The 13202-nt window shown below is 44.7% G+C and overlaps 1 protein-coding gene across 2 annotated transcripts in view; it reads right to left on the bottom strand.

The window, feature by feature from the left end:
• GRIN1 (glutamate ionotropic receptor NMDA type subunit 1) overlaps positions 1–13202 on the bottom strand; it is a 328561-nt gene that overhangs the window by 118035 nt on the left and 197324 nt on the right. For both annotated transcript variants that reach the window (XM_029612208.1, XM_029612209.1), the window contains 2 exons: positions 11318–11430; positions 8243–8391 (listed from right to left, as the gene is read on the bottom strand). In XM_029612208.1, the coding sequence (XP_029468068.1) occupies positions 8243–8391; positions 11318–11430 (262 nt within the window). The remainder of the gene's footprint in view (positions 1–8242; positions 8392–11317; positions 11431–13202) is intronic.

Genomic DNA, 13202 nt, shown 5'->3' with positions numbered 1-13202 from the left:
AACATTTTGACCGCCTCAGCATCTGTTTGATAATAAAACCAAAGGAGTGGGGGTTTTTTTTTTTCTCATGTGCCAGCCGATCCAAAGTTAATATTTTCCTACTATTATCAACTTCTTTCCTGCCTGGTACAGGCCCAGCTTGATCTCCAGCCACCAAATCTGGAAGCACCCAGCTCAAGCAGGAGGCCAAAACATTCGCCAGTATTTTCAGATCCAGATTTGGAAGGGATATGGGCCGAAATAACCAACAGAGCCGGGGTCTTTACCAGGTTTCGGCAAAATCGTGGTGCCCGACAGGTTCATCGACCTAGAAAGCATCGGCTCTTTTAATAAGGAATTAAAAAGCTTCAGAAGAGGCAATATTTAATACGAATCTTTAAAGTTTTTTAATAAACTTTGGCAGTGAAATCATCCAGCCCAGGGGAATTATTCACCTTTAAAGAAACTACAGCTGTAAGAACTTCCACATCTGAAATCTCCTTATATCTGAAGGCAGGCAACGCAATTCGATCTAAGATAGTATTCTATATCTCCCATTGGAATTGAAGTGACAGCAGCATACAGCTCTTGACATAATCGAACAACCTATTCTGTTCAGATCATTTCCACACAAATTAGTATTTGATTTTGAGTCTGTTGCCTTTTTTCATTGTCATATTAACAATTATATTTGATTTATTCCCGCATTCAAAATAAGGCCTGGATTCATCATCCTATCGCAGAATGATGAAGCCAGCGAAAACGGGGGGGGGGGGGGGGGGGGTTTAGAACATTCCAAGAACAACAGTCCACCCATGGTAATGCTTGTAAACTACTGGAACTCGAGAGAAAATATCTTCAAGGTTACACACATGCCCAAAGAAAATCAGAAAGGAATCATCAGCTACTCCATATGCTCTTGCTGCTCCTGAATCAAGTAAGGGAAGCTCTAGCTGGAACATCACTGCCTGAATTCCTCCTCAGTCGCCTTCCACCCTTGCCAGCTCATTTCTATCAGGACATTTCTCTTCAAGGGAGAGGCATGGACTCCACAGATTGCAGCTTAACAGAGATACCAGCCTTATTTAAAACAGTAGGTACATATTTACTTTCCCTCTGAAAACTGCCCTGGGTGTAAAGGACCCACAGTCTTTGCACCTGCTTTTTCTGCAAGTATATTTCCAACTCCACCCTAAATAAGCCCCTGGGACAGTCTCTCCTAAATCCAACTAACAAGGTAACTTAGTAACCTTATAAATAATGGCAGAAAAGACCGAATTTATCCCTGCTCACTTGGGGAAGATGAGCATACAAATTCCTTTATGCAATCCAACATCGATGCCTCCCATCCTTCCCCCACATGGACGGCTGGCGCCATCTTGTGCTCCTACCATGTGACAGGGGCTGATCAATGGCACCGGTAGCCCCTGTGATATAGGAAGGGCAAAGGCTATCGGCACCATTTTGAATACTGGCAGCTGACGGCCTGAGTGCAGGAGATCGCTCCAGGACTCTCGCTGGACAACCAGGGACTTTTGGCAAGTCTTGGGGGGGGGGTTGTAGGTAATTAAATTTAAAGGGTTGGGATGGGGGGGTTTTCAACTTTAATGGGAAATGAATACCGAAAACGGATGCAACAGATTTGGGTCCCGACGAATACGAATACCGAATCGGACGAATCCATCCCTTCTGCACATCCCTAGTATGTAGACACTTTCAAGGACATACAACAATAAACAAGTCTCAAATCCTGTCTAGCAGACCCTGCACAGACCTGGAGAAGCATGGTCACCTGGAAGGAAAGCATCATCTTGGTGTATCAGGAAGTGATCCTGTAGCTAGGACCTCCTAGTCAGGTGATGCCATATCTTCTCACACCAATGAAGGGTCTCCAAGGGATTGTGCCCAGAAGGGAAGGATTAGGATGGCCATCATAGCTGGTGATTCGATCATTAGAAATGTAGATAGCTAGATGGCTGTTGGACATGAGGATATAGAGTTGGGATGGGGGGACGAGGAGGTGTGGCTGCCCTGGTGTCAAGTCCAAGAGGGCATCATGAGCAAGGTTGCTTTTACCTATGGGCATAAGCACACAAAGCTCTGCCCCAATGACTCTATTGGCCAGTATCCTGAATCTCAGGCAGCAGAGATCAGCCCTTTGCTTCCTACTCCAGCCCTTACCCTCCCAGGCAGCATGCAAATAAATAGATAGGGGTGGATGTGAGCCTACAGTAGACAAAGCACAATGCAAAGCAAATGAAAACCCTCCCTAATCCAGCCCTTTCTCCTCTCTTGTTCCCTCCTTCTTCCCTATCTATAAGGAACAGAAAGGGGGACATGGACTGGAGAGTATAGCAGAACAAAAAAGAATTCCATTTTTATCTGTATATTTCTATTTCTAATTTATGATCCCTTATTCTGTATTCGGTGAAGGTCTGTCTGTGTTCTTCTATGTGTGTTGGAGGTGAAGTATTGTGCTAGCATGTATGTTCTGTTTAGGGATCTGAAGTAAGAACATAAGAACATAAGAAATTGCCATGCTGGGTCAGACCAAGGGTCCATCAAGCCCAGCATCCTGTTTCCAACAGAGGCCAAACCAGGTCACAAGAACCTGGCAATTACTCAAACACCAAGAAGATCCCATGCTACTGATGCAATTAATAGCAGTGGCTATTCCCTAAGTAAACTTGATTAATAGCAGTTAATGGACTTCTTCTCCAAGAACATGTCCAAACCTTTTTTGAACCCAGCTACACTAACTGCAGTAACCACATCCTCTGGCAACAAATTCCAGAGCTTAATTGTGCGTTGAGTAGTCCAGCTTGTTCAATGTTTCCACTAGAAGGTGTATTGGTGTTTTAGATTCAGGTGGAATATTTGCAGTGTTGCCTTTTCATGCAGAGTTGATACTGTTTGAGTTCTTGGAGTTAATACTGTGTTGGTGTGGCAGGCTTGCTATATTGTTTCTGAGTGACTTTTTGCAGAGTTTGTGTTACTACACACAGGGGTAGATTTTCAAACCGCGCAATTTGGCCTACTTTTGCTGGCGCATCAGGCGCTAGCAAAACTACGCTGGATTTTAGTAGATACGCGCGGAGCCGCGCCTATCCGCTAAAATCCGGGATCGGCGCGCGCAAGGCTATGGATTCTGTATAGCCGGCGCGCACCAAGCCGCGCAGCCTACCTCTGTTCCCTCCGAGGCCGCTCCGAAATCGGAGCGGCCTCGGACGGAACTTTCTTTTGCCCTCCCCTCACCTTCCCCTCCCTTCCCCTACCTAACCCACCCGCCCGGCCCTGTCTAAACCCCATCCTTACCTTTGTCGGGGGATTTACGCCTCCCAGAGGGAGGCGTAAATCCCCGCGCGCCAGCGGGCCGCTAGCGCGCCGGGACGCAACCTGGGGGCAGGTACAGAGGGCGCGGCCACGCCCCCGGACCGCCCCGGGCCGTAACCACGCCCCCGGGCCCGCCCCCAAAACGCTGCCGACACGCCCCGAAAACGGCGCGGTGCTCGGCCCCGCCCCTGACACGCCCCGACACGCCCCCGACACGCCCCCTCCGAAAACCCCGGGACTTACGCGAGTCCCGGGGCTCTGCGCGCGCCAGTCGGCCTATGTAAAATAGGCTCACCGGCGCGCAGGGCCCTGCTTGCCTAAATCCGCCCGGATTTGGGCGGATTTAGGCGAGCAGAGCTCTTAAAATCTGCCCCAAAGTGCCTGGTGATTGAGGGACTTTGTATTATTTTAAATGAAGTGACAACATAATTTTAATGTTTTTCCTATGAAGAGTAGTAAAAGGAAAAAAATTCCAGTTCAGCCCAGCCAGCCATTTCAGAAATTGCCTTCAACCAATGTAGCATGACTATTTTTTAATTGATTCATTTAGGTATTTCTTAGGATCTTTTTTTGCAGTATATTTCCAAAATTCACAGAATACATATTCATCGGACTGTGACATGATTTCTGAAACATATATTTTGCAAAACAAAGTTTAATATTTAAAAGTCTGATGTCCAGTTATGTGATTTTACAAGATTAATCTGGGAAGGGTTATAGTGGGGACATAATGATAGGGCGCTGACCATTACGGGGCGCGAGTTATGTGGGGCCATGATCGGCGGGCTGCAAGCAGCACCAACCTGCTTGCGGCCCAGAAAACCGAGAACGAGGTAGGAGTTGGGGCCGAGACTGGAAGGGGGCGGAACGACTGGGGGGGGGGGGGGGGGGCAATGCAACCAGGGTGGGGCGGGTGCAAGGCTGAAAGTGGCAAGGGCACCTAATCCCCTTGCACCGGCCCTGGGGGTAGGGAAGAAAGAGGGGGACTCAGGGCACAGAGTGGATTGGGGGATGCAGGGCAAGAAGTGGGGGAGAAATAGGAGGATTTAGGGCACAGAGTGGAGTGGGGGAGGGGAAAATGGGAAGGAAGGGGAAGGGAATGGGATTGCTTGGCATGGGATGGGGAAGAGAAAGAGGAGGATGCTGGGTAGGAGGGAAGCCAGAGAGAGCTGCCACCATTATAAAAAGAAAGCACTGTGTCAGAGCAGACCCTGGTAAGTGAAGGGGGGGACAGCATAATTCTGAATATCTGCCCCAGGCGCAGAAAAAGCTGGTCCTGACTCTGTGAGGATAGCTTGGTATCTTGCCTGAGGGTGGCTGACCTAGATAAAGTCTTATTACTGGGGAGAAGCCTGTTGTCATGGTACATGTGAAAACCAACATCATAGGAAGGTGGGGGAGGGAGAGGTTCTGGAAGAAAAACTTGGGCTTGTAGGTTGAAAGCTGAAATCCAGAACCTCCAGGGTCGCATTCTCTGACATGCTCCCTGTTCTACACTCAGGACCCAGATGCAGACAGAGCTCCGGAGTCTCAATGTGTTGATGAGATGATGGTGCATGTAAGAACATAACAACATAAGAAAATGCCATACTGGGTCAGACCAAGGGTCCATCAAGCCCAGCATCCTGTTTCCAACAGTGGCCAATCCAGGCCATAAGAACCTGGCAAGTACCCAAAACCTAAGTCTATTCCATGTTACCATTGCTAATGGCAGTGGCTATTCTCTAAGTGAACTTAATAGCAGGTAATGGACTTCTCCTCCAAGAACTTATCCAATCCTTTTTTAAACACAGCTATACTAACTGCACTAACCATATCCTCTGGCAACAAATTCCAGAGTTTAATTGTGCATTGAGTAAAAAAGAACTTTCTCCGATTAGTTTTAAATGTGCCCCATGCTAACTTCATGGAGTGCCCCCTAGTCTTTCTATTATCCGAAAGAGTAAATAACCGATTCACATCTACCCGTTCTGGACCTCTCATGATTTTAAACACCTCTATCATATCCCCCCCTCAGTCGTCTCTTCTCCAAGCTGAAAAGTCCTAACCTCTTTAGTCTTTCCTCATAGGGGAGTTGTTCCATTCCCCTTATCATTTTGGTAGCCCTTCTCTGTACCTTCTCCATCGCAATTATATCTTTTTTGAGATGCGGCAACCAGAATTGTACACAGTATTCGAGGTGCAGTCTCACCATGGAGCGATACAGAGGCATTATGACATTTTCTGTTTTATTCACCATTCCCTTTCTAATAATTCCCAACATTCTGTTTGCTTTTTTGACTGCTGCAGCACACTGAAGCGACGATTTCAGTGTGTTATCCACTATGACACCTAGATCTCTTTCTTTGGTTGTAGCACCTAATATGGATCCCAACATTGTGTAATTATAGCATGGGTTATTTTTCCCTATATGCATCACCTTGCACTTATCCACATTAAATTTCATCTGCCATTTGGATGCCCAATTTTCCAATTGCAGGCCTTCCTGCAATTTATCACAATCTGCTTGTGATTTAACTACTCTGAACAATTTTGTGTCATCTGCAAATTTGATTATCTCACTCGTCGTATTTCTTTCCAGATCATTTATAAATATATTGAAAAGTAAGGGTCCCAATACAGATCCCTGAGGCACTCCACTGTCCACTCCCTTCCACTGAGAAAATTGATCATTTAATCCTACTCTCTGTTTCCTGTCTTTTAACCAGTTTGCAATCCATGAAAGGACATCGCCACCTATCCCATGACTTTTTACTTTTCCTAGAAGCCTCTCATGAGGAACTTTGTCAAACGCCTTCTGAAAATCCAAGTATACTACATCTACCGGTTCACCTTTACCCACATGTTTATTAACTCCTTCAAAAAAGTGAAGCAGATTTGTGAGGCAAGACTTGCCCTGGGTAAAGCCATGCTGACTTTGTTCCAGGCTGCTGACACTAACCTTTAAAGGGAGATAGAGCAGATTTTAAACTAGAACATGGATGAAAGCCAACAGTTGTTCAACACAGGCAGGTTCAGAGTCAGGTATCTTTGAAAGATGTTAATAAAGCAGGGGAATTAGAGCATTCTGCTAGGTTCCAATAAAGACAAAAGTAGCCCAGATGCTTTTAAGCAAAAACACATTCAGGCCATTGCAATATTGTGTGCTCAGCCTAGCACACATGTTAACCCGCGGTTGGACATGCATTTTGGACACGCGTCACAACCCCTGATGTAGTAAAAGGATCAGCACATCTAAAACACATGTCCAAACCAGCGAGTAACTAATAGCGCTCACCACAAGTAAATACCATGTTGATGAGGCTATTAGCTAGTGCTCCCAGTGTAAAAAACCACTGTGCGCCCAACGCACACATTTTAACCCTCAAAAATTAATGCCAGCCCCAGAGCTGGCGTTAAGTCTTGAGGCACCCCAAAACCTGAACAGAAAGTCAGAAAACACTGCAGTGATATTAAGTTGGAGAAACCGTAGAAAGCAGCAACATGAAAGAAAAAAAAAAAGTCTTGACGGCAGTCAGATTAGGAAAACAGATGCTCAATTTATGAGTGTCCATTTTCCTAACCCGTGGCTGTACACGTGTCCAGGGGCGGATGGTGGGAAAATATCAGCCTAGGGGATTTCTTTTAAAAAGGCCCATGTGATTCAATGACCCTCAAAAGCACACTCAGCTTACCCTAGAGAGGTATATAATGTGACCTGGAAACTATATGCCTCTACTGTCAGACGTGAGCCAAAAAATCTCCAGTACCAGGGATGCTCGTCCCCAATTTCCACTTACCTTCACCCAATCCTCAAATTCCTGCTTTAATCCCCCAACCCCAGCTTTAGTTTCACATACAAGCTTCAAACTCCAGCTCCAGTTATGATTTCCCATTCCAGCTTCCAGCTTCAGATTCACATTCAAGCTTCAGGCTCCAGCTCCGAGGCTTGTATGTGAAACAAAAGCTGGAACTCGGAGCTGGAGCAAGAAGCTGAAATGTGAATCTTGGAGCTAGGAGCATGGAGCAGTGACTGAAACTAGAGGCTTGGAGCAGAGCCTGGAAGACAAGCTCCAAACACTGGAATCGAGGGTTTGGAGCAGGCTTTGCTATCTTGACCAAGGAAAGTGAAGCTGAACTCACTGGTACAGGAAAGTTTGAGCTAGAGCTTGACATTGGAGCTGGAGCAAGAAGCTGAAATGTGAATCTTGGAGCTAGGAGCATGGAGAAGTGACTGAAACTAGAGGCTTGGAGCAGAGCCTGGAAGACAAGCTCCAAACACTGGAATTGAGGGTTTGGAGCAGGCTTTGCTATCTTGACCAAGGAAAGTGAAGCTGAACTCACTGGTACAGGAAAGTTTGAGCTAGAGCTTGACATTGGAGCTGGAGCTGAAACTCAGCTCGGAGACTAGATCTGCAGCTTGAAGCAAAGGCAACAATTGTAGCTTGGCACTTGTCAGACTGAAACAAGGCAGGAACTGGAATCTCAAGCAAGTAGAAGAGCTTTGCCTTGGAAGGAAGGCGATCACTTTACTACACAGATTGAGTAGCTTTGTGCTTGCTATTAACAACTTCTTGTTCCCAGCAGCCCCCTTTTAGCCTGGCTTTGGCCAATCCAGTTCCCCCGGAGGGAGTGGCCATCTTCTCCCTCTTGGTCTTTTATGGCTTCTGTCCCGGTTCTTTGGTTGGCTCTGCTATTAAGGTTGCTAGACCTTCATCTCCCAACTGTAGTGGGTTCAAGATTTGCCTGCACCTTTTCCTAATAATAGTTAACTCATTAAAAGATGTGAAACAAAGTGGAAAGAGGTAAATAGTAGTGTGCCTCAGGTCGGATACAGCATGAGACTTCTTATGTTATGTAAGTGTTAAATGTCTGATATAGTGAAAATCGCTGTGTATATCCATCACAGAATAGTCTGCTAGAACCATAACAAAGCAGTTTCTGTACTTACCCTAGGGTCATTAATTCCTGTGATCCTTTCCTCTGGCCTGTCCAGCACCAGGAAGGCAGCAAGGTTGGCAGTGTAGGAAGCCACAATAATCATAGCGAATCCAGCCCACACCATCCCCAGAATCCGGGCTGAAAAGCTGCGAGGAGCACCTGAGGAAAAAAAGAAGGGATGGAGAGTCTCAGGCCAGTGGGAGACAGAGAAGGTCATCAGTTGACTCCATTCAAGACAGGCTAATCCAGGCTTGATTTTACTCATTCCATTGTAGCTCTGCTATTCCTAAGAAGAGTACAAATTAAAGATTGCGCAACTTTTTAATGTCTACAATACTGTAACCCAAAGGCCTTATGTAAGTGGCTGTGTGCTGTGCTGTGCTGTGTCTGGGACCCTCAGTCAGCTGTGAGTGTACCCTAAGAAGAGATCAACAAAGGGTGAGGATGACTGATGCACTCATATTTTTGTAACATTTATATAAAAGAGCAGTGCACCCAAATACACATGTGCATACACAATTAATGGAATGCATGCATCTATGCAGATTATGCTCAGTCATTCTTATGGTGTTTCAAATAGACTCATGAGTGCATCACTTGTCATTGATAGCTCTCTTGGTTCTGTTGATCCCTTTGAGGATTGTCATTTTCAATGTCCAGGGAATGCAAGAATAGAAATAACAGAGAGACAAGCGAGAGAAGACAGGTTCAGGGGCAGTGATGGCATATTGAATCAATTGTGGGGAGGGTCAGGTGTCTCTCCCCTTCACCCTGGTCCTAAAGTGTCCAGTTCTGGTCTGGAACAGTTGACAACCTGGGGGGGGGAGGGGGGGAGAGAAGGAAAGGACCTTATGGGCCTATGCCCAGATCTTTGAAGTGCCTAGCAATGCCCCTAGGGAGGAGTTACATTAGCCAGATAAGTTATCCGGCTAACTCAAATATTCAGAATTAGCCAGATAACTCATCCGGCTAAGTCTGTTCATGCCTGTGACTCAGCTTTGCCTGTTACTAACAGTGTTCCCTATTTTTTTTATATCTAAATTAGGAAGTTTTGCATTTTGGAGTCCTCCACTAGCTTTATCCCCACTTTTTGTAGGAAGTGTCTGAGGAATATAAATGTCATCCCTGAGTATGTGATATGGGTCATTGCCTCTTCACAGGAGGAGATGGTCTTTGCTGCTTGTAGAGTTGATTGACCAAGAGAGGAGCTTTGGAGAATAGGAGAGTGTGGAAGACTTTTGTACTTTTGAAATTTTAGACTAATTCTTGAAGGAAGGGTGAGCCCTAGTATCTGGAAGGGATGGGTCTTAGATCTTTTGTCTTTGCTACCAGCAAATAACAGAGGTGAGAGATTGAGAAGACTTTGAGATGGTGGAAGAGAGATTGGATGGAGTTACCTATTTTTGAGAGCCTTCCTTTTGAACAAGGAATTTTTGTCACCTTTTTCTAGTCTTTATTCATGCTAGAACTTCAAAAAAAACTACCCTACCCTCCAAGAGGAAGGGAGTTTAGAAGTAGATACTGGTGCAGATGTGAGAAGAACATCTAGGGGATCTACCATGGATAAAGAGTCTATAGTGGTTTTTTAAATTTTGATTCTACCGATGCTGTTTCTAATTTTTTCTATACTAACTTGGATTCCTATTTTCAAACTCAAATACATTTTTATTTTGAACACCATTACTGGACTCTCTGGTTCTGTTGGCTAGTAGTGCCCCAAGTGACAAAAGTATTTTCCCCATGGAGGACTCCCCTGACCAGTGACTAGGACAAGCAGAGTGACAGTGTTTTTGGAAGATGGTGTCCACTACAGCACCAAGGGCACAGGAGGTTATCCTTCCTCCCAGTGGATGAATCCCAGCATTGTAACTCCCCGGTTTCAGCCAGCAATCCATCTGGGACCCTGCTACACGCCAAAGAGCTGTCCTAAAGTTTTACAGATAAAGTTATCTGACTAACTTTAAGACAGCTAGCTACATTCAATAGTGTGGCAGCACTTTTGAATACATCTCCAAAGTTAGCCGGATAACTTTTATCTGGCTAACTTTGCTATCTGGATAGTGAGTGAATATGTATCCCCTGCTAATTAGACTAAATTAACTGAATTTCAGAAAGTGAGAGCTATAATCCTAGGGGAATGGCCTGGTCCAGGTGTTATTCAGTGTACATCCTGTTTTTGAATCACAATTTTCAATTCATATTTTTAGAGCCAAAAATCAATCTAAAAAAATCTATCTATGAGGCCTATGCAATAAAATTTATACTAAAATATGTTTAGCTTGTGCACTGATAAAAATGTAACATACAATAAAATGCTACTTAATGTGGGATGCACAAAAAATGTTTATGGACCTGCTATAATAAAGACATTTTAGCATATATGCATGAAAAGCATGCATACTAAAAGAAAAAATGTAGTGTACACATAGCACATAACTAAATCCCCCATACTAGCCAACTTAAAGAGAGAGGATTACTTAGCATGGGGGCTTTCTTTCCACTGAACACAAGTTTAAGGACCCTCCTCTCCCTTCCTCCCCTTGCGCAAATTGAATGCCCTTGGCAGCCCTGATCACCCTCATAATCCCCCTCCCTGATAGAAGTTAAAGACCCCTGATGGTTTCATCACCCCCCCCCCCCCCCCCACACACACACACACACACACACAATTCCATTCTCCTACACAAGAACAGCAATGGGGACCTGGTGCTCCAAAATGGTTCCCCTATAATCCTCCCCCACCACCCCTCCCCGACATACATAAATTCAAGCATAAAGATGAGAGCACCAATATAACTCTCCCCACCCAAGAACAACAACGGGGGAAATTATCCCAAAATAACTTTGCCAACACCCCAACAAGAATGAAGGCAACAGCTCAGTGACAGCAATATAACTCCCTTGCAGTCCCCCAGTAGCTTTCCTCATAAAAGAATAACAAAAGGGGCACAAAATAACACTTCACACACACCCCCCCCCCCCCTGCAATCCCAAGGATGAAGGGACCTCTGTACCCTGATATCACCCCTGAGACCTCTAAACCCAAGGACCAAGAGATTACACTGTGCCACATTGTATACTTTACCTTCTCCTATGCCAGAATTCAGCAGGACCCCCCAGGAGAACCACATGGCGGATGAGAGAGTCAAGGCGTCTTCTTCTTCCTCCTCACTGTTCACTTTAAACCGGCCAAACGGGCTGAAAAATATTACCAGCACATTTACCAGTAATATCACTAGCACCTTTACAGAAATGTTGATAGCAACTTTGATAGCATTAGAACAATCAGGAATTGCATTTGAAGAAGGACCCTGTGTGGTCTCCAAAGATCCCCAAGTCTTTTTTTCCAAGCACAGGGTCTGAGCTGTGAGCTGAGGCGGGCTCCTTTTTGGCCTTTTAGCTGATGCTGACAACATATAGGGGCAGGGTTATTTTCAGTGAGCTTGTAGCATTTTCAGGCCCACAAATACTCTGAACCTGTGCATGTGCAAACAGATTTCAAAGAGAAACTCCCTGTGGTGTTTTCTATATAGTGCTGAGACCATTTTCAGAGCTTAAGAAGAAAATAGCATTGTATGATTCCCGCACCAACAAGTGACCCAGATGTAAACTAGGGGGAGGGAGAATATAGGACAGATCTGTCTCACCCACTGAAGAATCAAAGGTGAATTTGTCATACCACTTAGAGATTTGTATGTTCCAACCCAAAGAGAGGAAAAAAGGAATGGAGGTATCTGTCCTTCCTGAGAGATATGAGGAGAAATTGTCTGGCCCAGGCTCACCCATGAATATTTTTTAAATATCTGCACTGACCAAGGATATCCCTCCTACTTCACACTTAGAAGGGTTTATTTCACGAAAAGAATAATGTGTATCCATTTCGTAGACCAAAAGCTTGCATGTGGTTGAATTTTGAATGAACAAAGTGTGATGTGTGTTATGTAACAAATGGTCATGTGATCATACATAAGAACATAAGAAGTTGCCATACCGAGTCAGTCCATCAAGCCCAGCATCCTAGATCCCATGCGAATATTGTCAGTAATATCAGTGGCTGTTCCCTAAGTCAGGGGTGGCCAACTCTGATCATTGAGAGCCACAAATAGACCATGTTTTCAGGGTGGCCACAATGAATATGCATGAGATAGATTTGCATACACTGCCTCCATTATAATCAAATCCATCTCATGCCTTCTCGTGGCCACCCCTGCCTTAAGTCAATTTGAATATTAGCAGTTTATGGACTTCTCCTTCAGGAATTTATCCAAACCTTTTTTAAACCCAACTATACTAACTGCCTTAACCACATCTTCTGGCAACAAATTCCAGAGTTCAATTGTGTGTTGAGTAAAAAATAATTTTCTCCATTTTTTTTAAATATGCTACTTGCTAACTTCATGAAGTGCTCCCTAGTCCTTCTTTATCTGAAAAAGAAAATAACCGATTCATATTATTTACCCATTCTAATCCTCTCATGATTTTACAGAACTCTATCATATCCCCCTTCAGCCATCTCTTCTCCAAGCTGAACAGACCTAACTTCTTTAGTCTTTCCTCATAGGGGAGCCATTCCATCCCCTTTATCATTTTGGTTGCTCTTCTTTGAATCTTCTCCAGTGCAACTATATCTTTTTTGAGATGCAGCAACCATAATTGCACATAGTACTCGAGGTGTGGTCTCACCATGTTATAATACACAGACATTATGACATTCTCCTTTTTAATCACCATTCCCTTCCTAATAATTCCTAACATTCTGTTTGCTTTTTTGACTGTTACAGCACACTAGGCCAACTATTTCAATGTATTATCCACTATGATGCCTAGCTCTCTTTCCTGGGTGGTAACTCCTAAGATAGAACCTAACAATACATTGTGTAACTGAAGCATGTTTTATTTTTCCCTATATGCATCACCTTGCACTTGTCCACATTAAATTTCATCTGCCATTTGGATGCCCAATCTTCCAG

The sequence above is a fragment of the Rhinatrema bivittatum genome, chromosome 8 (genome assembly GCF_901001135.1).
Source record: "Rhinatrema bivittatum chromosome 8, aRhiBiv1.1, whole genome shotgun sequence".
NCBI classification, from domain to species: domain Eukaryota; kingdom Metazoa; phylum Chordata; class Amphibia; order Gymnophiona; family Rhinatrematidae; genus Rhinatrema; species Rhinatrema bivittatum.
The sequence above is the reverse complement of the archived record's forward strand: the minus strand, read 5'-3'. Positions and strand labels throughout refer to the sequence as shown.